Source organism: Rattus norvegicus, chromosome 4 (assembly GCF_036323735.1).
Source record: "Rattus norvegicus strain BN/NHsdMcwi chromosome 4, GRCr8, whole genome shotgun sequence".
NCBI classification, from domain to species: Eukaryota; Metazoa; Chordata; class Mammalia; order Rodentia; family Muridae; genus Rattus; species Rattus norvegicus.
In genome coordinates this window covers 184,366,992-184,394,344 of record NC_086022.1, presented here as the reverse complement: position 1 = coordinate 184,394,344, position 27,353 = coordinate 184,366,992, and the positions used below count along the sequence as shown (strand labels likewise).

The window sequence follows — 27,353 nt, the reverse complement described above, 5'->3', positions numbered from 1 at the left end:
TACTGCTTTCTACAAAGCTGCTCAATTTTTTTTTTTATATCTTCATGATTTACTTTTGGTAGGTTATATACGTCCAGAAATGTATGTACTTTATTTTAGAGTTTTCTACTTTATTGGAATAAATGATTTCTGAGAAAAGACCTAACGATTTTTCTGAATTTCATTAATGTGTGTATTAACAACTCTCCTTACCCCCCCCCCCAGTTTATTTACTTTGAGACTTCTCAACTTGTTTTATTTCATTGGTTTGAGAATATTGTGAATACTATCTATCATTTTCAACTCTCCCTTTTCCACAATCCTTCCATTTCCTCCCCCAAATTCACACATTTTTTTTTCTAACCCCCTAACCCTAACCCCACAACCTAACCCTAACCTCACCACACTAACATAACCCCCATCCCTAAACCCTCTAACCCTAACCTCCCTACTCCTTAACCCTAACCTAATCTCTAACCCTAACCTATACCCACTAACCCTTTAACCCTAACCCCTAACTTTCTAGCAATAACTGCGCACCCAACCACCCCAATCACAGCTAACTCAGCTTGTTTCCAATGAACTACTTTGACCATGTTTTTGAATTGTTAAGTATTTCAAAACACAAAGACTTTACCACACGGAGCCCATTCATAAGGCTTTTCTCTAGTATGTGTTATTTTCTGTATTCACAGATAACTGGGAAGGGCAAAGGCTGTACATTGCTTCCATTCACAGGGTTTCAGTGAATGGAAGTATGAATACTTTTGTTATAGTGAGATATAGAAATGTGCAAAGGCTTCACCATATTCAGTACATTCCTAGTTTCTTTCTAGTGTGGTATCTTTTATGCTGTTTGTCTTAATTTAGGTTTTAATGCTGTGAAAAGACACCATGACCAAGGCAACTCTTATAAAGGACATTTAATTAGGGTGGTATACTGATTCAGAAGTTCAGTCTATTATCAAGGTGGAAAAAATGGCAATGTCCAGGCAGATATGGTGCTGGACATGACAGTTCTGCATCTTGATCAGAAGGCATCCAGGAGAAAACTCTTCTGCCCTGGGTGGAGCTTAAGCGTAGGATCTCAAAGCCATCCCCACAGTGACGTACTTCCTCAAAGGCCACACCTACTCCAGAAAGCCCACCCCTCCTAATAGTCCCACTTGCCATGGACCAAGCATATTCAAAGCACCATACCTTAGAAGATCACTGTGACCTGTAACGGCTTTACCACATTGGTTACATTCACAGGATTACTCTCTAATATGTGTTCTTTTATGTACTTGGAGATGACCTGATTGTGGATAGGCTTTACCACATTCACTACATTTGTAAGGTTTCTCTTTGGTATGAATTCTTTCATGAGTTTGAAGTTGACCACAAGAGGCAGACAATTTGCTACATTGCTTACATTCACTCCAGCATGTGTTGCTTTATGTATTCACACTCGTTACATACAAAGGCTTTACCACATTCATTAACATTTGTAAGGTTTCTTTCCAGTGTGAATTCTTTCATGTTTTTTAAGATCACTCTGACTTGCAAAGGCTTTACCACATTGATTGCATTCATAGGGTTTCTCTCCAGTGTGTAATCTTTTATGGATTTGAAGATAACCATGATATGCAAAGGCTTTACCACATTGATTGCATTCATAGGGTTTCTCTCCAGTGTGTATTATTTTATGGATTTGAAGAGAATTGTGTTGTGCAAAGGCTTTATCACACTGATTACACTTGTAAGGCTTCTCTCCAGTGTGAATTCTTTCATGTCTTTGAAGTTGACTATGATGTGCAAAGGCTTTATTACACTGCTTACATTCATAAGGTTTCTTTCCAGAATGTGTTGCTTTATGTATTTGGAGACTAGTGTGATACCCAAAGGCTTTACCACATTCATTACATTTGTAAGGCTTCTCTCCAGTATGAATTCTTTCATGTCTTTTACATTCACGAACGCATGGAAAGGCTTTACCACATTGATTACATTTGTAAGGCTTCTCTCCAGTGTGTGTTCTTTTATGTACTTGTAGATAACCAGGATATGCAAAAACTTTACCACACTGATTACATTTGTAGGGTTTCTCTCCAGTATGCGTTCTTCTATGCCCTTGGAGGTAACTTTGTCGTGCAAAGGCTTTACCACATTGATTACATTTGTAAGGCTTCTCTCCCGTATGTGTTCTTTTATGCACTTGGAGATGACTTTTTAGTGCAAAGGCTTTACCACACTGATTACATTCATAGGGTTTCTCTCCAGTATGTATTCTTTTATGTGTTTTAAGATTACTGTGTTGGGAATAGGCTTTACCACAATAATTACATTTATAGGGTTTCTCTCCAGTATGTGTTCTTTTATGTTTTGGGAGACTACTGCGATATGCAAAGGCTTTACCACATTCATTACATTTGTAAGGCTTCTCTCCAGTATGAATTCTTTCATGTCTTTTAAGTCTATGAAGATGTGGAAAGGCTTTACCACATTCATTACATTCATAGAGTTTCTCTCCAGTATCTGTTGTTTTATGATTTTGGAGACCATTAAATTTATAGGTTTTACCACATTGATTCAATTTGTAAGATTTCTCTCTAGTATGTGTTCTTTTATGTTTTCGGAGAATACAGTGATACACAAAGGCTTTACCACATTGGTTACATTCATAGGGTTTCTGTCCACTATATGTCATTATTTTATGATTGTTGACACTACTACGACATTTATAGGCTTTACCACATTGATTACATTTGTAAGGTTTCTCTCCCGTATGTGTTCTTTTATGCACTTGGAGATGACTTTGTCGTGCAAAGGCTTTACCACATTGATTACATTCATAGGGTTTCTCTCCAGTATGTGTTCTTTTATGCCCTTGGAGATTACTTTGTCGTGCAAAGGCTTTACCACATTGATTACATTCATAGGGTTTCTCTCCAGTGTGTGTTATTTTATGTTTTTGGAGAGTACTGTAATGCGCAAAGGCTTTACCACATTGATTACATTTGCAAGGTTTCTCTCCAGTATGAATCCTTTTATGCATTTGGAAACTACTAAGATATGCAAAGGCTTTACCACACTGATTACATTTGTAAGGTTTCTCTCTAGTATGTGTTCTTTTATGCATTTGGAAACTACTAAGATATGCAAAGGCTTTACCACATTGATTACATTTATAAGGTTTCTCTCCAGTATGTGTTCTTTTATGCATTTGGATAATACTAAGATATGCAAAGGCTTTACCACATTCATTACATTGGTAAGGTTTCTTTCTAGTATGTGTTCTTTCATGCCTTTGAAGTTGACCATAATTTGCAAAAGCTTTATCACATTGATTGCATTTGTAGGGGTTCTCTCTAGTATGTGTTCTTTTTTGTATTTGGAGACCACTGTGATGTACAACGGCTTCACCATATTGAATATCTTCATAGAGTTTCTCTCCAGAATGGATTCTTTCATGCATTTCAGGATAACTGTGACACGCAAAGGCTTTACCACACTGAGTATACTCAGAGGATTTCTCTTCAGTAGGACTTTTTTCATGTCTGCAAAATAATTGACACATGTGAAGCTTTTCCACAATCACTACACCAATGGATCATTTTATCTGTAGGAATTAATTTTACAATTTTATCTGTAGTAATCAGTTTTACAATTCAGTCTAATTGTAAAGAGGAAATCACATCTTAAGTTTTATCACTTTGTTTACAATCATAATTTCCCCTTCATTATGGGTTGTTTTGTGTCTTTTAAGATACTTGTAATTGTAAGAGTGTTTGTTACACGGCTCACATTTGTAGTGTCCTTTTTCTCTATGAAGTTTTCACATATTTGAAGAGAACTGGAAGAGCTCAGAGCTTTACCATATTGAGTGAATTCATAAATTTTCTGATACATTGAAATACACTATATTTGCAAAGTGAAGTAGGACAAACAGATAATTCCCACATTCCTAGTACTCATAGGGATTTTCTGCAGTTAAGTTTGTGGATGCATTGCCAATGAAGTTGGAAAACCAACTAATTATAAGCTTGTATCACATTGAGAAAGTCTACTTAAATGGGGAATATTATATATCTTCTAACTGTTCTGGGAGACGGGTAAATTGCTGCTTTCAATATCCCTATTCTCACACGGCCTGTATCCATTTAGTAGGTATATCACATGATATACCTATTAAAAGAAGAATAGCAAATTAAAGTTTTCCATATTGCATACTAACATTTTGACTTTTTGTTTATCATAGACATATAACATACGGATTCTTGACTCTCATAAACTGCCTCTCTCACTTAAAATTAGCAGTGTTGCTACAAGTATATGAGCAACACCAGCTATACCATGGAATATTTGCTTATTAGAAACATATACTTATCACCTAATATATATATTGAGTGGAATGAAACTAAGTAGATTGGCAGTTCTACAGAGTAGCTATAATGTGTCTATGATTTAAATAGAAATATCTGTTAAGGCATTATTTCCTTATCTTCTTTCTTGAGGAATGTCTTGCCAACATAGATTGGACACCTGACACTGAGGTACATGGATTTGTAAGAATTTAATAATCACTGATACACTTAAAGCAGTGCTTTTTTTACACTGTTGCTTTTCTTTAAAACTTCCAGGACATATTAAAACTTCTTCAGAGGCATATTCATACCAACTTGCACATAAATATTACCTTCCATGTCTTCTAGAACTTTGACAACGTTCTTCAATATTATGCTCTTTCCAACTGCAACCTAAAATACAGTACCATAAAATGTGTATTATTGGAAATAAGTCAGAATTTAGTTACTATCTTCAGTGAATCTGATTTACTCACCTCATTCTTTCTTGTTCTTGATTGAAGGTATAGAAGAGCATAAGAACAAAGAAACTATTGTTCCCTTATTTTAAAAGGTGAAAGAAAATTCACTGTCTTACCTACAGCAGTGAGGTTCCTGTAGGTCTCCAGCATCACATCTTTGTAGAGATTCTTCTGTGAAGGATCCAGCAGAGCCCATTCTTCCCAAGTGAAGTTCACATGCACATCATTATAGGTCACTGCATCCTAAAACATCCCATACATGTGTACAACACAAAGCATGATGCTGGCATCATTGTAAAGTAAATGTATGACAATATAGTCATATAATTTTGGTGCTCTCCCCACTTATTTCTGGACCCAGAAGTTCTAATGCCATCTTAGAAGGAAACGGAATGAGGTTCACCTCTGTCATTTTTTTTGCTCTTTGAATAGGACATAGCCTTGCAAGAGAAATGACAATTAACAGATATAAAGAAGAAAGAGAGAGGCAAACAGGACTGAGCATCAGAAAAATTGTATGAAAAATAATTACTAACTACAAAAAAGGATGAGCAAGCTGGGTGTACTGGCTCATGCTTTCAATCCCAGCAGTCAGGAGGCAGAGGCAGGTGTATCTCATGGAGTTGGATGCCAACATGGTCTATCCAGGACAGACCTGTCTCCCTTGTAAAAACAAACAAATGAACAAACAGACAAACAAACAAGGAAGATAGGACTCATATTCTTACTGAAGTTTCTACAAAGAACTGTACATTCATTCCAGTTCTGTACTCATCTTCCAAAACCCTGAAGTGGCCCAGTTTAAGCTGTACCATTGATGATCTCCTATTAAAAGGGGATGAATGTTTAAACAGTTACAAATGGACAGGTGAAAACATTAGCAATGCAAATGTTGATCCTAAATAAGCAACATAGGGCAGGAGAGATGGCTCAGCAGTGAAGAACTCTTGCTGCTCTTGCAAGTACTTGGGCTCAATTGCCAGTACTTAAAAGGAGGCTCACAGGTATCCATTACTCCAAGTTCAGGAAGTCTGAGGCCATTTTCTAAATAGTAATAGGACCAGGAACACATGAGGTGCATATTCATGCATACAGGCAAAGTACTTAAATTCATTAAAAAAATCAAAACAAACACAACAGGTAGGAAGAATGTCACAAACCTGCAATCCAATGACTCAGAAAGCTTGGCAGTAAAGCTCAGGCAGTATTAATGTCATGAATACATGCCATCCTGAGAAATAGAATATTCTCTCTGCCAAATTTTGAAATTCACAATGTGAATTCAACACAATAGCATATGCTTGACATGTACCAAAACTTACATTCTAGGCCTATTAGACAATAATATAAAAACAAAGAAACATACAAAAAGCCAGGCACGTTGGTCCACATTTAATCCCAGCACTCTGTAGACAGTCAAGTGGACCTGATTACATGTGATGCCTGCATGTTCTACATACCCATTGTCAGACAGCCAGGGCTACACAGAGAAACTTTAAAGATAAAACCAACAAAATTCAAAATAAAATACACCAGGCTCACAAGATAGCTTTGCACTGAATAGCAATTGTTTCTACTGTATGTTATGTGATTTAGGGATAGTCTATAATGTATGAATATAGAATGTATTAGAGCATGAGAAGAAAGCTCACTGATCAGCACAGCACAACACAGTGCACGTGCACACACACACACACACACACACACACACACACACAGAGAGAGAGAGAGAGAGAGAGAGAGAGAGAGAGAGAGAGAGAGAGCAGGAAATGGGTTGAGTCTATAGACACTCAAATCTCATTCCTGGAATCTGGAAAGGTTCCTCCTTCTATAAGCTCCCCAAAGAAAGCCACAGAGGAGAGACAAATGTTCAAAGACATCACCCTCTCTGGGAGCTTTGCTTTGACTCAATCAACTACATCCTGACCCTGTCATTATAGTGCGTGGCTATCCCATGATACAGTTGGTCGAATTTAAATGATCCTAATAGTCTGCAAGAGCTCATACACTGTTCAAATGTCCAAAGTCTTCTGAGATTTAAGACAATCTCTGGATCACCACATCTTGTAAAATCAGAAAACAAGTTATAGCTTTCCAACATACAATGACACATACCACATCCCATTCCAATAGAGAAGTATGTGTACATAGTGAGGGAAGAAACCCATTAGGGCACCAAAAAATCCTGTAGCTGTCTCAGACATGTGGGGCCTCAGTTTCAAAAGGCTTAGATGGCCCAATCTCTGCAACTTCCTGTACACCTCTCATTTTAGTTCCTTCCACCTTCTATCTATCGAACTCCATGGCAGGTGTCTCATAGCTTAGGTTTCACATTTTGTGGTCTCAAAATGCAACTCAGGCTTCATCTTCACAGGTTCATGCAATGCACTCTCACAGTATCCTCCCTCACTGGGGTTCTGACTCTGCCAAATACAGATGGCTAGAATGGGGCTGAACTGAAGTCACATGGAAAGAATCGTGACCTTAAATTTTACATCTTTCTTATTTCCAGAACTAGAGTGATCCTGCAAGGTTTGGATTCTAAATTGGGATGGACCCTTCCATGCCTGGACCACAGCTTTAGTAGGTTTTGTAAGAAGTTCCTTCCTGAGTCTAGGAATCACTTTGCCTACTCCTTCCATTAACTGAAGGCTTAGCAGGAGGAAGTGTTACCTTAGGACACCTTTTAGGCTTCCAATACTGAGCCAAGGGACCTTCTTTTTAATTCTCTTTGAAAATTCATACCTCTTGTTTTAGCATTTGATTGCTGTTTGAAAGTATATATGCTGCTGTTTTCTTTTACAAACTACAGACTTTGCATTTATTTCTGCCCCATTTGTTGCGTTTTTCATTGTAGTCCTGAGTTACTAGTAATAATCACCCATCAGATTCAATATTCTATCTAAGAATTCAGATAATTATTTTTTAGTTCTGCAGTACTCAGTTTTTCAGGGTATTGGCAGAATAAGAAATATTTTGGGTCAAAATACCACACAAATGAGCTCTAGCTAAATTTTTCATGGAGTCTATTTTCAACCGAAATCCTATGAACTCAACTTCTGTCTGCATTACTGACAATACCCAAATCTTCCAGGTGCTACAGGAATAGCTGATTAAGCCCTGAGTGCAGTTTTCTATTCCATTTGCCATCTCAAGTCCTGATAGTTTCCACATTCCTCCAAAAGAGAACATTCTCAGGCTCTATCCAGAAGCAAAATCACTTTTGCATACCACTTGTTCTGTTCTAACTTGCTACTCTGCTACTGTGACTGAATCCTCTAAGCAAAAACATCTCAGGTAATGAACAGGTTCGCTTGTTTGGTCCTCTGAGATTCCAATCCATCGTTCTGTGAGCTTAGGATCAAAACTCCATCTTCAAGAAAATGAAGGCAAAAACCATGGACAAACATTGTTTCCTCCCTTGCCCTCTTGCTTGGTCACTGTCCCATGCACAGCCAGCTCCCTTATCCAGCCCAGGCCCACCTGCTTAGGGATCTTGAGCCCTCCATAGCAATCAACATTTCACACAATCTCTCACTGACACAGCCCAGCCATTTTGCTGAGGGCATGCACTCAATGATGAATGTAGGCGCTAAAATGTTGACAACTGAAGCTACTTAGGACCAACAGAGACAATAATGTATTAGAAACTTTTAAAAACCCAAATCCAATGTGCTAACCATATCAGTAACTTAAGTAGAAAAAATGCAAACCTTGATGATTTCAACAACTGGAAAGCACGGATTTGCCAAGAGATGAGAAGAGGCTTTAAGGATCAAAGAGAGGAGACTAAAACTGTTTCTCCACAGAAAGTCCCCAAACTATCAAAAACTCAAAAAACTTATAACAATATAGTAAATTATCAGAAGAAAAAATAGGTGAAGGTCTATCCTTTTCCAAAGAAATAATAATATAATTACATTACTATGAATAAAATCACACAACACCACAAATAAAAGGAGACAGAAAGACAGACCTAATAGTTAAACAACAACTACAAGATTATAATAAAAAAATTAAAGAGAGACACCGCCGGATCTGAAGGGACCTGGTCAACAGCTCCCTGCACCCAAATTCCGTGGGAGGGAGAACTAAACCTTCAGAGAGGCAGACACGCCTGGGAAGCCAGAAGAGACTACACTCTGCCTACATTTCTGACTCCAGAGGAAAACACCTAATGCCATCTGGGACCCCTGTGCACAGGGGCCCAGGGGAAAAGGCAGGGCAGACCCTTCTGGTTGCTGCCCTCAAGGAGAGCTCAAAAGCTGCCCCCCAGGAGTGACTTCAGCCCTGGGACCAGAGGTAAGACCAACTTTTCTGCTCCAAGTGACCTGCCTGATGGACTCAGGACACAGGCCGACAGGAACAGCTGAAGACCAGTAGACAGGAAAGACTACATACCTGAAAGTAGAACACTCTGTTCTCATAACTGGCTGAAAGAAAACAGGAAAACAGGTCTGCAGCACTCTTGACACACAGGCCTATAGGACGGTCTAACCACTGTCAGAAATGGCAGAACAAGGTAACACCAGAGACAACCTGATGGCAAGAGGCAAGCACAGAAACCCAAGCAACAGAAACCAAGACTACATGGCATCATCGGAGCCCAATTCTCCCATCAAAGCAAACACTGAATATCCAAACACACCAGAAAACCAAGATCTAGATTTAAAGTCACATTTGATCATGATGATGGAGGACTTCAAGAAAGACATAAAGAACTCCCTTAGAGAAACGGAGGAAAACATAAATAAACAAGAAGAAATCTATAGAAAGGAATCACAAAAATCCCTGAAAGAATTACAGGAAAACACAATCAAACGGGTGAAGGAATTAAAAATGGAAATAAAAGCAATAAAGAAAGCACAAAGGGAGACAACCCTGGATATAGAAAACCAAAGGAAGAGACAAGGAGCTGTAGATAAAACATCATCAACAGAATACAAGAGATAGAAGAGAGAATCTCAGGAGCAGAAGATTCCATAGAAATCATCGACACAACTGTCAAAGATAATGTAAAACAGAAAAATCTACTGGTCCAAAACATACAGGAAATCCAGGACACAATGAGAAGATCAAACCTAAGGATAATAGGTATAGAAGAAAGTGAAGGACCAGTAAAAATCTTCAACAAAATCATAGAAGAAAACTTCCCTAACCTAAAGAAAGAGATGCACATAAACATACAAGAAGCCTACAGAACTCCAAATAGATTGGACCAGAAAAGAAACTCCTCCTGTCACATAATAGTCAAAACACCAAATGCACAAAACAAAGAAAGAATATTAAAAGCATTAAGGGAAAAAGTTCAAGTAACATACAAAGGCAGACCTATCAGAATCACACCAGACTTCTCACCAGAGAAGGAATCTGCAGGAAATGGACAATTTCCTAGACAGATACCAGGTACCAAAGTTAAATCAGGAACAGGTAAACCATTTAAACAGCCCCATAACTCCTAAAGAAATAGAAGCAGTCATTAAAGGTCTCCCAACCAAAAAGAGTCCAGGTCCAGATGGGTTCAGTGCAGAATTCTATCAGACCTTTATAGAAGACCTCATACCACTACTACCCAAACTATTCCACAAAATTGAAACAGATGGAGTGCTACCGAATTCCTTCTATGAAGCCACAATTACTCTTATACCTAAATCACACAAAGACCCAACAAAGAAAGAGAACTTCAGACCAATTTCTCTTATGAATATCGACGCAAAAATATTCAATAAAATTCTTGCAAACCAAATCCAAGAGCACATCAAAACAATCATCCACCATGATCAAGTAAGCTTCATCCCAGGCATGCAGGAATGGTTTGATATATGGAAAACCATCAACGTAATCCACTATATAAACAAACTGAAAGATAAAAACCACATGATCCTTTCATTAGATGCTGAGAAAGCATTTGACAAAATTCAACACCCCTTCATGATAAAAGTCCTGGAAAGAATAGGAATTCAAGGCCCATACCTAAACATAGTAAAAGCCATATGCAGCAAACCAGTAGCTAATATTAAACTAAATGGAGAGAAACTTGAAGCAATCCCACTAAAATCAGGGACTAGACAAGGCTGCCCACTCTCTCCCTACTTATTAAATATAGTTCTTGAAGTCCTAGCCAGAACAGTCAGACAACAAACAGAGATCAAGGGGATACAGATTGGAAAAGAAGAAGTCAAATATCACTATTTGCAGATGATATGATAGTATATTTAAGTGATCCCAAAAGTTCCACCAGAGAACTACTAAACCTGATAAACACTTTCAGCAAAGTGGCTGGGTATAAAATTAACTCAAATAAATCAGTACCCTTCCTCTACACAAAAGAAAAACATGTGGAGAAAGAAATTAGGGAAATGACACCCTTCATAATAGTCCCAAATAATATAAAATACCTTGGTGTGACATTAACCAAGCAAGTGAAAGATCAATATGATAAGAACTTCAAGCCTCTGAAGAAAGAAATTGAAGAAGACCTCAGAAGATGGAAAGATCTCCCATGCTCATGGATTGGCAGGATTAATATAGTAAAAATGGCCATTTTACCAAAAGCAATCTACAGATTCAATGCAATCCCCATCAAGATACCAATCCAATTCTTCAGAGAGTTAGACAGAACAATTTGCAAATTCATCTGGAATAACAAAAAACCCAGGATAGCTAAAACTATCCTCAACAATAAAAGGACTTCTGGGGGAATCACTATCCCTGAACTCAAGCAGTATTACAGAGCAATAGTGATAAAAAAAAAAACCCTGCATGGTATTGGTACAGAGACAGACAGATAGACCAATGGAATAGAATTGAAGACCCAGAAATGAACCCACACACCTATGGTCACTTGATTTTTGACAAAGGAGCCAAAACCATCCAATGGAAAAAAGATAACATTTTCAGCAAATGGTGCTGGTTCAACTGGAGGTCAACATGTAGAAGAATGCAGATCGATCCATGCTTATCACCCTGTACAAAGCTTAAGTCCAAGTGGATCAAGGACCTCCACATCAAACCAGATACACTCAAACTAATAGAAGAAAAAGTGGGGAAGAATCTCGAACACATGGGCACTGGAGAAAATTTCCTGAACAACACCAATGACTTATGCTTTAAGATCAAGAATCGACAAATGAGATCTCATAAAACTGCTAAACTTCTGTAAGGCAAAGGACATTGTTGTCAGGACAAAATGGCAACCAACAGACTGGGAAAAGATCTTTACCAATCCTACAACTGATAGAGGGCTTATATCCAAAATATACAAAGAACTCAAGAAGTTAGACTGCAGGGAGACAAATAACCCTGTTAAAAATGGGGTTCAGAGCTAAACAAAGAATTCACAGCTGAGGAATGCCGAATGGCTGAGAAGCACCTAAAGAAATGTTCAACATCTTTAGTCATAAGGGAAATGCAAATCAAAACAACCCTGAGATTTCACCTCACACCAGTGATAATGGCTAAGATCAAAAACTCAGGTGACAGCAGATGCTGGCGAGGATGTGGAGAAAGAGGAACACTCCTCCATTGTTGGTGGGATTGCAGACTGGTACAACCATTCTGGAAATCAGTCTGGAGGTTCCTCAGAAAATTGGACATTGAACTATCTGAGGACCCAGCTATACCTCTCTTGGGCATATACCCAAAAGATGCCCCAAGCTATAACAAAGACACATGCTCCACTATGTTCATAGCAGCCTTATTTATAATAGCCAGAAGCTGGAAAGAACCCAGATGCCCTTCAACAGAGGAATGGATACAGAAAATGTGGTACATCTACACAATGGAGTACTACTCAGCTATCAAAAACAATGACTTTATGAAATTCATAGGCAAATGGATGGAACTGGAAAATATCATCCTGAGTGAGGTAACCCAATCACAGAAAAACACACATGGTATGCACTCATTGATAAGTGGTTTTTAGCCCAAATGCTTGAATTACTCTAGATGCACAGAACACATGAAACTCAAGAAGGATGACCAAAATGCGAATGCTTCACTCCTTCTTTAAAAGGGGAACAAGAATACCCTTGGGAGGAAATAGGGAGGCAAAGTTTAGAACAGACACAGAAGGAACACCCATTCAGAGCCTGCCCCACATGTGGCCCATACATATACAGCCACCAAACTAGATAAGATGGATGAAGCAAAGAAGTGCAGTCTGACAGGAGCCGGATGTCATTCTCTCCTGAGAGACACAGCCAGAATACAGCAAATACATAGGCAAATTCCAGCAGCAAACCACTGAAGTGAGAACGGGACCCCCGTTGAAGGATTCAGAGAAAGGACTGGAAGAGCTTGAAGGGGCTTGAGACCCCATATGAACAACAATGCCAACCAACCAGAGCTTCCAGGGACTAAGCCACTACCTAAAGACTATACATGGACTGACCCTGGACTCTGACCTCATAGGTAGCAATGAATATCCTAGTAAGAGCGCCAGTGGAATGGGAAGCCCTTGGTCCTGCCAAGACTGAACCCCCAGTGAACGTGATTGTTGGGGGGAGGGTGGTAATGGGGAGAGGATGGGGAGGGGAACACCCATAGAGAAGGGGAGGGGGAGGGGTTAGGGGGATGTTGGCCCGGAAACCGGGAAAGGGAACAACAATCAAAATGTAAATAAGAAACACCCAAGTTAATAAAGATGAGAAAAAAAGTTAAAGAAATTACAAGTCAGCACTCTTCCCATGCACTCTGTCTCTCTTTTTTGCCAATAATAGAAAATAGATTAGAAGTGGCAAAGCAAAATAAAAAATGGGGGGTGTATATCTAAACAGAATTCTCAACAGAAGAAACTCAAGTGGCTGAGAAATACTTAAAGAAACCTTTACCATCTTAGCCATCAGGGAAATGCAAATCAAACCTACTTTGAGAATCCATGTAACACATGTCAGAATGGTTAAGAACAATAATACAGGTGACAGCACACGCTGGCAAGGATGTGGAGAAAGGGGGACAACTCTCCACTGATTATGGGAGTGCAAACTAATATATCCACTGTGGAAATCAGTGTTTCCTCAGAATCATAGTTCCTAAGAAAACTGAGAGTCCATCTACTTCAAGACCCAGCTATACCACTCCTGGGCATCTATCCAAAAGGTGCTCCATCCTAACACAAAGACACTTGCTCAACTATGTTTATAGCATATTTGTTCATACCATCCAGAAACTGGAAACAACATAGATGTCCCTTAGCTGAAGAATGGATAAGCGAAATGTGGTACATTTACACAGTGGAATCACTCAGTGGTTTTAAACAAATGACATCATGAATTACAGTCATCTAGAAAAAAAAATCACCCTAAGTGAGGTAACCCAGATGCAGAATGACAGATATGGTATGCATTCACTTATAAGGCAAATAATAATCAAGCTATAATCCACAAACACAGAGGAGTTAGGTAAAGAGTAGGGCTATATAGGGGGAAGCATGGATCTTCCTCTGGAGGGGAAATAGAATAGTTTCTGTGAGTAGAATGGGGTTTGATGGGAACAGAAGTGGGAGGGATCAGTTGGGGGGAGGATGAAGGGAGAGAGTACAGTGTAGGGAGAAACAACTGGAATTAGGGAACATTTGGGGGTTAGTGTAGAAACCCAGTGCGATGGCAACTTCCTGGAATCTATGAAAGTGATCCCTAGTAATGAAGTCTGAACTGGCCATCCTTTGTAGCCAGGTAGGGCTTCAGAGTTTAGAAGGGGTTACATTAGGTTGAGTTGTTGGCCAAGGATGTCCCTTGGAGATCCTTAAACAACCCAGGTTGATGCTAGGACAACACTGAAATCTGACCCTTTCCCTCAGGAAAACTGACAGCAGGGGTTCATCACTGAGGGCAAATTCCATGCATTTCTCTGAATGTAGAGGTCAGGCAGGCACAGGCTTGGAGCCTTTACTCCTATGTTCTAGTCTCTGAGGAGAGAAGGTACTCTACAGGCTACAGAAGAGAAACCTGGACACCAAGCTAGGTATAAAACCATCTACCTACAGTTGGTCCTTTCAGAAAGATGTACTGGGGGATGATGGTAACAAACAATGTTTGGTTTAACTTGAGACCCAGGACATGAGAGAGACCCATGACTAACACTGACTGGATTTCTTGGAACCTTAGAGACTTAAGTGGTAAGCATGGAGTCAGCATGGGTCTGTGCCAGGTCCTCTGCTGATGATATGGCTGTTAGCTGGGTGTTGCTGTTGGACTCCTGACAGTGGGAGCAAGAGTAGCTCTGATTCTTTTGCTTGATCTTGAAACTCTTGACCTCCTAGGTTGCCTTGTCCAGCCTCAATACGAAGGCTTTACCTTGTCTTTTTCTATCTTGTTTTGTCCTGTTTGGCTGTCCTGTCTTGGTGGTCTGCTCCTTTCTGAAGAGGAAACGGAGGAAGGGGTGTGCATCTCGGGGAGAGGAGGATAAGAGAGGAGGGGGGTAGCTGGGAGGAGTGGAGGGAGGGAAACAGTGGTCGGGATATATTGTATGAGAGAAAGATCTAGCTTCTATTAAAACAATTCAATATTTTAAAATGAAGATGCAAAGGAGGAGGAAAGCAATAATAAACAAAGAAAAGGGTAAGGACAGGGATAGCATGAATTTGACAGATACAGTTCTTGTTCTGTTTGTGTGGAGGGTGACCTCACACAGGAGTGTAAAAGTATCTTTTATTTGCCTGATGTAACTGTCAGCTTAGCCTAGGCCTAACCCTGGAAGCTCTAGGCTCTGTACAATCTTATCCAGGCCTAGAATGTTTTCAGCCTCCGAGATTTACTGCTGAATTAACTCACCCTTTCTTTTTGAACTCTGGCTGGCTGGTCAACTCAGCTGTCCTGGCTCAAACTCCTCTTCATGCTGATTTAAACCGACTTCTTTCACTTCTGAATGCACTCCTCCGCTTGGCCTCAAACGAACTCTAGCAATCTGTTCTCATCTTCTGTCTCCTTCTCATTCCCTGGCTCGTTCTATCTTCACCTGTGTCTGGCTTGTTCTCTTTTCAACCTGTCTCTGTAAAACTCTCCTCGTAAAACTCCATCCTCCCCTCTCCCTCTGTGCTGCTCCCTCTTATGCTGCCTCTCTTTCCTCTCTGTTCTTGTGTGAGTTGGTCATATCCTATTCTGTCAGATCTTTCTCTGACTCATCACTTTGTCTGCCACTCAATTCGACATCACTTTCAAACATAGGTGGTTCCTTCTAAAACTAAGTTTACCTTTATTATGTGGGATTAAAGGTGTGTGCTAAGGACTGAGCCACACCACATCTAGAAACAGGTGTTTGTTTTTAGTAAATAACACAATCTCAAGGATCACAATGTGATCAAATACCCTGCAACATAGGAGTTCATGACAAGCTCATTCTTGAGCCCAGTCTATAGCTGTGAAATCACAAGTTTTGCTCTCAGCAATGTGAAATATATATCATGCAGGAAACAAAAGCAGGTCACTTTCTTCCACTAGTTTGGAATGTGGAATAATAGCACTTTCTACTCATTTCATTCCAAAGGATATTCTTGCTTCTTTTTAATAAAAACTAATGTTTGAATAACTATTCAAATAATAGAAATTAACATATGATGTTATGCAGGATTGCTACATTAAAGGATGATGTAGAAAAATGTTAAATATTTAAACATTCTCCAAAGCAAAAATGAAAGTGTTATCATCTAAGATAGGTTATTTAATGCAGAGAAAACAGAGATGAGTCACTTACCTAAAACTATTACATTTTTGTTCAACTGATTCTTAACCTCATTTTTACCTTTCATGCACAATGACTCATTGGCATCCAAATAAAGCCACTTTCTGCATTTTTACAGTATATTATAATAGTGCATTTGCTTCTCATCTCTGTAACAACTCTTGGTACAAAACACTTGCTATTTCATTTCTCTTCTCCACATACCACCTAGAAGAACATTAGCAAAACCCTTTGAAAGGGGTTGCTTCAGCTAGATTTTGTGCGTTCTGCCCTTCATTTTCTATTGCTACATGCAGTGTAGACAAGATGGCTCAAGCTCTCACGTCCATCTGACAGATAAGAGTGCACTAAAGATTAAAATCAGATAGGAGAAAGAAGTGAATTGGGACTGCTTAAGCTGTAATCACATGTTGCTTTATGACCAATACAGGACTGACTGTGAGACTCTTTACAATATTTAATCCTTCAACCATAGCACAATGTCCTCCTGAGGCACCCACCTTGTCCTCAACAAATGAGCATTGAGGTTATTCTCATATTTAGGCCACCATGAATACAACTGCAATGGAGGTAACAATTTTGATAAATCTTAATGCTAATTTCAAGTGTGTGGAAAATATACTGAGAAGATTGCTGGGATTCTATCATTTTTATGGGAACTCTGTATGAGGGGGTTACTTAGGTGTAGGTAGGTATTATGTCCAAATATATCAGAATACATCCATTAAATATGTGCAATTTTATACCAAATATAACAGCACAACATGGCTTTAACTAGTTTCAGTTGTTATCTGTGGAAAATCCCAACCTACTGCTACCAGAGTTTATTTTGTAGGCTAACGCACCATCCTGTGACACACTCAGATTCGTTGTTAAATTCTGGACCACGTTTATTTTCACTCTTTTTGTTTTCTCAATTAAATCACACTTAGTGAGGTATCGTTTATGTGACCCTGTCCCTAAAGTCTAAACTAAAACTCTCTTTCTATGGCTTTATACTTTATTTCACATCAATTCAGCTTCGCACACTGACTGAAATTTGCTAAATGAATGATTATGTAGAATTCCTTTTACCCATTTATAATAACTGCAAACACCACCAATAAGTGATGTTTTCAGAAGGATAAAAGAAAAAACTGGGTATGTTTAATTTGCAGCATAAATTCCAAATAATCCAAAGAAAATCCCTGACGATTTATAACAGGAAAGCTGGTTACAAAGCTACGTACAATGTAATGTTCAGAACTTCTAGAAACCAGACCTTTGGTTTTGGCGTCTGTCTTCCCACCGCTCACCAAACGCAAAGCTTGTGTGTGCACACTGGGCAGTGATATTATAAGCAACACCTTCCTATGGCCAGAGCTACAGAGCCTCCTCCTCCCCAGGGAATCCTCACTCAGGTAAGCTCAGAGGACAAGGCTCTCTGCCCAGGTCACCACATGTACCAACAGCACCACAATCTGGTTCAAGGTACACCCAAGTCCAATCAGACTGGACTCTGATAGCTTAGCCAACCTGCTCTTCCCGGTGGCTGCCACAGTCACCATGGCATGGCTTATGGTCTTCCTCACAGCTCTCTGATGAACTCCATCAGAGCAGAACATGGAAAGAATCTGCAAGCTACCTCCCACCGGTGCTTCTCCTGAGGACAGTAGCAGCTCCCGTACTGGAGGATTAGAGATTAAATGACTTACAGCACAGGCCTTCCAAGCTCTGTCCTTCCACTCCAGGGGCAGACAGAGCCCTGGTCTGATAAATTTGCATTTTAGTAGAATCTTCAACTCTCCCAGGGTATCCGGCCATCCTCCAAGACACAAGGTTCTTTGTACATCCCATCACACACTCAAGGTCCAATGCAGCCATCTCTTTGCTTCACAGCTGGGAAGTCCTGGAGCCAAACTCCAGTCAACTCACACAGTAACAACAATGGAAGCAAAAGGTGGCAACAAATTTAAAATCAAGAAACAGTAAATGGGAGATGAATGAAAAAAAGCAGTAAAAAAAGGAAAGGACATGGCTACTCCTAGGTATGGTTAAAAAAAGTTTATTACAGATAAAAAAGAGAGCATAGTGCCAGACATGGTACATCAGGGGGAGTCCAGCCAGAGTAGACTTGACCGTGATCCTCATCAGGGAAGGGTGAAAGGGAGAGGGGGAGAGCCAGACCAAGGACAGGAGGGTAAATGACAGGTGAAAAGAACCAGGTACCCAAGATGGTTGGATTATATAAGGAAGGGCAGCTCAGAGAAGGGCAGCCCAATCCCTAAGCTACAGGGTGGATATGCCAGCCATACCCTGTCATAGGTAGGGACTGAGGGATGCTGGGAAAACCTGACAGCCAGGTCCACTCTGATTTGTTAAAAAGGTACCTAAGCCATTTGTCCCAGGGTTTGAGACTTAACAGCAGGAACAATGAGGAGGCTGAAATGGTTTAATTATAATCTCAAAACTTATTTTAAAAAGTTGAAACAGGCTTTATGGTCCAATATTCTCCAGGGATTAGACAGGTGTACTAGAGCACAGCAAGTATTACTGACATCTCCCATCTCAGGCTGTGCACTTTCAGACAGAAAAAAAATCACATTCCTGTCAGGCACAGCCATACCACATTGTCAAAATCTTCTGTGTTGTTTGAACTAGTGTAACTACAGTCATTTGTTTTTTTAGAAATTAGTTCAGATCCTTATTTAGATTCTTGATTGCCCTGGTCTGTGAACCTACAAAAATGGCCATTTTTGACTTTTGCTGATCATCTAAAATAGATGAGCTGACTACCCAATGCCAATGCCAAGTACTGTCAGAGCAGGGAGCTCTCACCTTCCTGCCTCCCTGTCCTTTCTGTGCTGAGACTACACCAGCTTCAAAGGTGCTCAGTGAATTCAATTCTTACACAGGTCCCTCTTTATTTCTAATTCCCCTAAAAGAGTTGAAGAGGTAGGAGGGACACTTTCATTGCTCTTACTTCCTTCTCACTGACCAGTCAGGGCCCAGCCTGGAAAGAGTTGCAGGATTGTCTTCTAGGCACTGGACAGAAGAGGCAGGATGAGGTGTTTAAAGCAAATCTTAACTATCAAGCCTGAGCTACAGAAGATAATGTTCTCAGTAGAAACACATAATCAAAGCACTTGAGAAAAAGAAATAAAATTCTTAGTAACTTGGAGTAACTGGAGAATAGAAACAAGAGATTAGAGCAGTGATGAATTAAGAAAATGGAATGTAAAAGGTAGTATCAAAAATTGACTTTTCAAAAAGATAAATATAATTGAAAAAAATTTATAGCTATACTGACTTTAAAAAAGAACAGAGCATTCCCTGTTAGATGAAATGGTGTTAATAAGACACTATTGGACACGTGTGCAATGTTAGCTGCTGAGATTTGTAACCTGACAAACACAGCTATAGCCAAAGGCCTGTGTGTCAACCCTCTGAGGTGACTTAACTATGGCAACAAAGATTGTATATATTTCCATAGGGCAGTCCCCTAATTGGAAATTCAATGTTCATTGGCTCAACACAACCTCCCCAAATTGTACACCCATCGATCTGGTCTGTTTTCAGTCATATCCATGAATTAATGCATCCTGTGAAATTACAAAATCACCACAGCGCTTGAATAAGGTCCTTCTTCATAATGGTGACCCCTGAGGCTGAGTCCCTTGAACTTTTGTCTGTGACATAGCCATTGCCTACCCTGTGTCACCCTGCAGTGTACACAGTAAACTGTTCCTTCTGTTCTGATTTGAAGACAGAAGTCATGCTCCACATGCATTTTTTCCCTGTAATGGACAGTTAATTACATGACTCAAATGAGTAATTTTCAAACTGTTATGATATATCCCTTTAACTTAAGGATTTAGGACGTTTAATCAAGAGAAAATCAAGGCCATTGCCCTGGGAAGCAAGAGACTAGGATCAAGGGGAGCCCAAGTCAATATAGTTTGTTTTAGAAACATTTTTATTTTTGAAAGGATGAAGATGTAGCTGTTTTAGAATTACTATGCCTTCCCAGGGAGAAATCACTCCATACACAATTAAAAGATTAATTTTTAAAATCTCTTTAATAATAGCTTGCATCCAATTCTGGTTTGTAGTATCATTTTTGAGAATTCCGGAATTCTGGTTTCTTTAAAAAACACAGAAATATTACAAGAATGTGCTTTCATTTTAATCCCAGTTGTAGGGTTAGGGTTAGATGTGAGGCTGTTTCTGACTGTCTGCAGCCACTGACCGTGATTTGCATCGTGCTCTAGCAGAAACATGGTTTTGTCAGCTACAGACTTCTGTGATGGTGTGACACCTGGAATTCCAGGAACTTTCTGGAGGGCACACAAATGTGAGGACCCCGAGAGAAAGGGTTGGGGGTTTTTGGTGTTTTAGGAAGGTTGGTTATGGTTTGTTTGTAGCTGTGGTCAAAGAAGAAACAAAAGGAAAGAAATTAGATTCAAGGATCTCTTTCTCTTCTATCCTTGTTTCTCTCCTATTGGGTGGAGACAGTGGATCAAGGGTGGGAAAAGGAGAAACCACAGAATAGCAAAGACCAGCTGCACTGGTTAATGCTGAAACAGAAGCCAGCCTAGAACAAAGTTTGCATCCCACATATTCTGTCACCCTTGTCTCTTTTAGGTTCAGGTTATGTTTTGAACAATTTAAATATGGACTGGAGACTGCAAGTCTAACCATGTAGACAGATGGCACATTTACACAGCAAATATATTCCCAGGATTATTGCTTAAGTACACCAGTGCCCTAAAACAGAAGGGTCATTCTTCAGTAATAGGATCCTAAGAGGAAGGTCCCAGATGGTGAAAACACAGGAAAATGAGAAGATAGAAAGTATAAAAGCTGAGGTGGGGAGGTCTTGTACAAGCTATGTCTTATGCTAAGTGAGCTTAAGAAGAACACCACCTCGGAGAGTCCTTATATGGGGGAAATGGAAGGAAATGGAAGAGACATGTATCAGTCAGCAGAAACATATGAAGAAACTAGGAAGTCTAAGTTAATTGCTTCTGAGATAGAAAGCAGGCATCTAAAACTTAGAACACATTCCAAGAGGTTGTAAAACAATTAACCAAAGGTCATAAAAAGGGAACTAACGATTTATTGTAGGTACAAGGACAGAAGATAAAATATTGACTGGGTTTATCTATACAGAACTTCAGTGATAACTCAGTTATTGTCTTTAAAGCCCCATGAACCTGTAAAGCTAATGACAGATAATGAATGTCTGGTCTTAATGGATATATATGTAAACCCTCTGTGTTGTAAACGTCTTATTCGGTTATGATTTGAATTTATGTTTGAACTTTTGGTGAACTTTTGTTAAAAAAAAGGATGCTTGGAAAAACCATGTGATCTATTTCCCTAGAAAAGGTATAAAAAATTAGGAATGAAGACATTGCAAGGGCATTGTTACATCAAAGCAGGAGGAGAGAGCAAGACAGAAAGAAGGGCTGTGGGGTAGAATAATTTAGAAATTAGGAGAGAACTTTTTAGAATTTCTTTTGGAGAAGAACTTAGAAATAAAGATTAAAATCACTTTTCCAAGTGCCTCTTTTTCTTCCTGCGACTTTAATTAATTAGCAAGTGGAGATAAGGACAGAGGCTACTTTACTTAATCCCCCTGTTTTACTGAGGTGCTAAAGAGACTGCAGTCAGTGACTGCAGTTTCTGGCCTCAGGGGAACTCGTGCAGGTCAGCTACTACTGCAAAGTAATTTAGACTTAGAACAGGTAAATGTCGTATTAAAAACCAACCCTAAATATCTCCCAAGAGCAAGTCTTGCCCCGCCGGAGCTCTTCCCTATCCGACACTAAGCATTAGTAAGTCCTGCACATCACACAGCTTAATGTCGGATTGCTACCCAACACATGAGGTGCCTTTTACAACCTCCACAAAATTAATTCCAAATGGATCACACACCTTAATGTTAAATGCCAAGGGCAGAACTTGTAGAAACTAGGGCTCTCCGAGTTTCTCATCCTGCCAAGGATGTTTCTACACCCAAGCCACGGTTCCAGACGCTCTGAGCAGAGACAGCGAGTGGCTAGGACCGCAAGGGACCTCACAGGTGGTTGCCGGCTCCCACCCAGCCCCGGGATAGACCCACCACACCAGCTTCCGCTGCTCCTCCCGGTTGTTGGCAGTGACCTTGTGCTTACCATGTCGCAACTTCGGAGCCTGCCTGAGCGCACCTCGCAGCACCCAGAAGCGGGGCTCAGAGCTCATCACACCGAAGCATTCAAGTCTGCTCAGCAGCTAAGCGGAACCAGACGCCTGGCATCCGAAAGGACCCTCCTTCTCTCTGACTGGCAGATCTGCCTAAGGCTCTGATTGGCCAATGAGTCTTGAGTGACGTGAGCACACTAACCCTAAGGGATACAGCATGGTGGCTCCTGGCCCAAACTTCCAGTTCAGAGCCAGACTTTTTCCAACTCGGCAGGGATTTGCATTTCAGTAGATCTTATGCCTGTCCTCCAACAGCCTACCCATCTGTCTCCCCACCGAGCCCCAGGGAGGACCCACCAGTTCCCATTTCTCAGTCATGTGCTCCTCCCCTTTGTGTGCAGTGACCCTGTGCTCACCAGGTAACTTCAGAGATTGCCTGAGCACAGCCCTCACAACACTCAGTAGGCATTTCCCCTTCTTCCTTCTGGAATCAGGGTAGATCGCTTACATAGCCCATTATTCGACCTGCAGTGGAGTTATTAATCTGTCCCGCAAGTGGAAGGTGTCCAGAATATAAACAATTAAAGAGAGATTTTAGGAAACAAGAGCTTTGTGGCTTCATGCTGGGTTCAGGTCAACTGCAGCTACTTCTCACCTGGTAGGTATGAGACAAGCCTGGGAGAAAAGCAGGAAAGAGATGACAGACACTGAGGAGCACTATTGCTGTCACATCTTCCTCAGTGGGAAGGTTAGAAACAAAACCAAAAAACCCAAAACAGCAGCAAAAACCCACAGCAGTATTAGTGAAGGCTCTCTGGATAAACAGAAATGGTAGAAGGAATCTATGCAGAAAAGTGGACTTATTAGAGTGGCTCACAAGCTGTGGTCCAGCTAGTCTAACAATGGCTGTCAAGCAACATAAAGTTGAAGAATCCAGTAGTGATTCAGACCATGTGGCTGGATGTCTCAGTTGGTCTACAGTATATACCAGAATTCCAGAGAAGAAGGCTTTAATACCAGGAAAAAAACAAAACCAACCAACCACCACCACCACCACCACCACCACCACAACAACAACTTGCTAGCCAGAGGTAGGGCAAGCAGACAAAGAGAAAGTGCTACCATTTTCAATGTCCTTTATATATTATAGACTGCCACCAGAAGCTGTGGCCTAGATTAAAAGTGGATCTTATCAACTCAAAAGATCTAGATTAAAGAAAGGGTTTCCCACTTCAAAAGCTATAATGAAGAAAAATCACACACAGTACCCAAACTCTCTCAGTTTTAGTTAATTCCACATGTTTGCATATAGGTTTTCCTACTTCTATGAATAAGTTAAATCCTCTCCTGAATGGGGTCACAAAGTCAAGGCTGAGACATTTAAGGGAATTCTTGGCGCAAAGTCAGCAGAAACATATATAAACTATAAAAATGATAGACAGTCTCTGGAATGTTCATGTTATAAGTTGAAAGCTGACAATCCAGTAAATGACCTGTTAAAGTAGACTGTTCAGAAGACAATGCTTCCTGTTGATCATGATGTGTGGTCAAACAGATAAATGTATCAGTGCCACAATTCTCACATATACAAAGGATGGAGAGCACAAATTCAGAAAACATCAAGAAAAAAAATCACCTATCAGCACTGTGGGCGCTGTTCTTAGAGGAGCAGCTTTGCTGAGCTATTTTAACCTCACAATAGGGCTGCTTTAGCCTCTGAGCAGCCTGGCTCAGGAAGACCATGACAGCTTCCATGCAGGACCAGAAAGAGTTCATTTTAACTATATCTGACTGCTGTCTGTCTCAGGGCTATGATATACACTATATAGAATTCCATTTTATACATTCGTGTGTGTGTGTGTGTGTGTGTGTGTGTGTGTGTGTGTGTGTGTGTGTTTGCTTGCTTGCATGCATGCGTCTGTATGCAGTACCAACAGAGACCAGAACAAGGCAGGAGATGCCCAGGACTGGAGTCCCAGTAAATGCTTAGCTACTATGTGGTTTCTGGCCATGGTGCCTGGGTCTTCAATAACAGCATTTAACTCCTTTTAACTGCTAAGTTATCTTTCCAGTCACTTTTTAATTTAAAATTTATTTTTATGCATTTTAATTAAAATATATTACATCATTTCCCTCCTTTCAGTCCTCTCTATCTTTCCCCAAATTCTTCTCCAGTCAATTTCTTCCTTGTTAAGTATGAGTGAATAAGTATGCTCAAATATATGAATAAAACTGGCTGGGTCCATTTCTGTGGTTGTGTCTATATGGTTTCAGGACCGACAACATTGCACTGGATAGCCAAATACAGAGTTCATCTTTGCCTGAGGCTAATTCTCCCACTTGCAGGAAAGATCACTCTTTAATGAGCAACAGGCTGTTGGAGGCACAAAGGTCCGTGTACCCACAGATCACTAGGGAAACCAGGAATGCCAAACACACAGGGATCTCTTCTCAATGAAGGAGATAGAACATTTGCATTCTATATTATCAGTTTGGGGAGATGTCACATGTACTTTATGGCCAGCTGATCTCTATGCTACTGGTCAGAGACCACATTAAATTCTAGGTCTTATGGTCACATGTACTTTGTAAAAGAGTTTCTATTCAAACTTTATTGTGCACCTGGAACTGGACCGATTGGACTGATTATTGCCTGAAAATCTTCTCCCAAATTGTATTGTGCTGTAAATATGCTGGCAATGAACCGCCGACTATTAGACTCTCCCAAGCCTGATCCAGATCGATAAAGTCTATATGTACTGGGTTTTCATTCTCATCTCTTAGTGTGGTTTGCTTCTCTGATACTTGTAGGGGCCCCCTTAACAGAGGTCTGACCCCCAAGTGACCTAGAATGCCTTGGACAGGAAACATTATCAGGAATAGAAAACCTGGGGTGGAAAATACCTCAGACCATACTTCACAAAGGAAGCCTCAACAGATACAAGAAGATTGAAGCAACCCCTTTCAGCTTATCAGATCACCATAGATTAAACCTAGACTTCAGCAACATCAGAAACAACAGGAAGTCTACCAACTCATGGAAACTGAGGAAATCTCTATGCAATGACCACTGTGTCAAAGAAGAAATAAATAAAGACTTTCTAAATTTCAATAAAAATGAAGGCACAACATGCCCAAACTTATGGGACATGATGAAAACAGTGCTAAGAGGAAAGTTCATAGCACTAAGAGCCTTCATACATAAACCATACTATCAACTTAACAGCACAATTGAAAGCTTTAGAACAAAAGGAAGAAAATATACCCAAGAGGAGTATACAATAGGAAATAATCAAACTCAGAGCTGAAATCAATAAATTAGAAACAAAGAAAAATTCGAAGAACCAACAAAACCAAGAGTTGGTTCTTTGAGAAAATCAACAAGATAGACAAACCCTCAGCCAAAATTAACAAAAAGGCAGAATGACAATTTCCAAATTAACAAAATCAGAAGTGAAAAGAGGGACATAACAAAAGACACTGAGGAAATCCAAAGAATCATTAAGTCTTACTTCAAAAGCCTATACTCCACAAAACTGGAAAATCTAAATGAAATGTATGATTTTCCGGATAAATTCCACTTACCAAAATTAAATCAAATCATTTAAAACAATCAAAATAGTCCTATAATCCCTAAGGAAATAGAAGTAGTCATTAAAAAAAAAAAAAAAAAAAAAAAAACCTCCCCTAAAGCCCAGAACCAGATGGTATTAGTGTAGAACTCTACCAGACTTTTACAGAAGAACTAACACCAATACTCCTCAAACTGTTCCACAAAATCAAAACAGAAGGAACATTGCCAAATTCATTCTACAAGACTACAGTTACACTGAAGCCTAAACCACACAAAGGCCCAACAAAGAAAGACAGTCTCAGACTCTTATGAACATTGATGGAAAAATATTCAGAAAAATACTCACAAATCCTAGAACACATGAAAAATATCTTTCACCATGATCAAGTAGGCTTCATCCCGGGGATGCAAGGGTGGTTCAATATACAAAAATCCATCAACATAATTCACCATATAAACAAACTGAAAGAAAAACACCACATGATCATCTCATTATATGCTGAAAAAGCCTTTGATAAAAACTAACACCCCTTCATGTTAAAAGTCTTGGAGAGGGGCTGGGGATTTAGCTCAGTGGTAGAGCGCTTACCTAGGAAGCGCAAGGCCCTGGGTTCAGTCCCCAGCTCCGAAAAAAAGAACCAAAAAAAAAAAAAAAAAAAAAAGTCTTGGAGAGATCAGGGATACAAGGCACATGCCTAAATACAATAAAAGCAATATACAGCAAGCCAAAAGCCAACATCAAATTAAATGGAGAGAAACTTAAATTACACTAAAATCAGGAAGAAGACAAGGCAATCTACTATCTCCATATCTGTTCAATATAGTACTAGATTTAGCTAGAATAATAGGACAATTGAAGGAGATCAAATTGGAACGGAAAAAGTCGACAAAGTATCTCTATTTGCAGATGATATGACAGTATACGTAAGTCACCCTATACATTCTACCATAGATCTCCTACAGGTAACAAACACTTTCAGTGAGGTGACTGGATACAAGATTAACTAAAAAAAAGTAGCTCTCCCATTTACAAGTGACAAGTAAACTGAGAAAGAAATCAGGAAAACACCTTTCACAATAGCCTCAAGTAATATAAAATATTAGAGTATCTCTAAGCAAACAAGTGAAAGACTTGTATGATACAAATTT

At 39.8% G+C, this 27,353-nt stretch overlaps 1 protein-coding gene across 1 annotated transcript in view; it reads right to left on the bottom strand.

Annotated features, from left to right (window-relative positions):
• Positions 1-887: 887 nt before the first annotated feature.
• Positions 888-27,353, bottom strand: part of Zfp808l1 (zinc finger protein 808 like 1) — a 29,670-nt gene continuing 3,204 nt past the window's right edge. The window contains exons 2-4 of the mRNA XM_039108940.2: positions 4,903-5,029; positions 4,658-4,718; positions 888-3,518 (exon numbers count right to left, since the gene is read on the bottom strand). Coding sequence (XP_038964868.1) covers positions 1,460-3,518; positions 4,658-4,718; positions 4,903-5,029 — 2,247 coding nt within the window. The 3' untranslated portion in view covers positions 888-1,459. The remainder of the gene's footprint in view (positions 3,519-4,657; positions 4,719-4,902; positions 5,030-27,353) is intronic.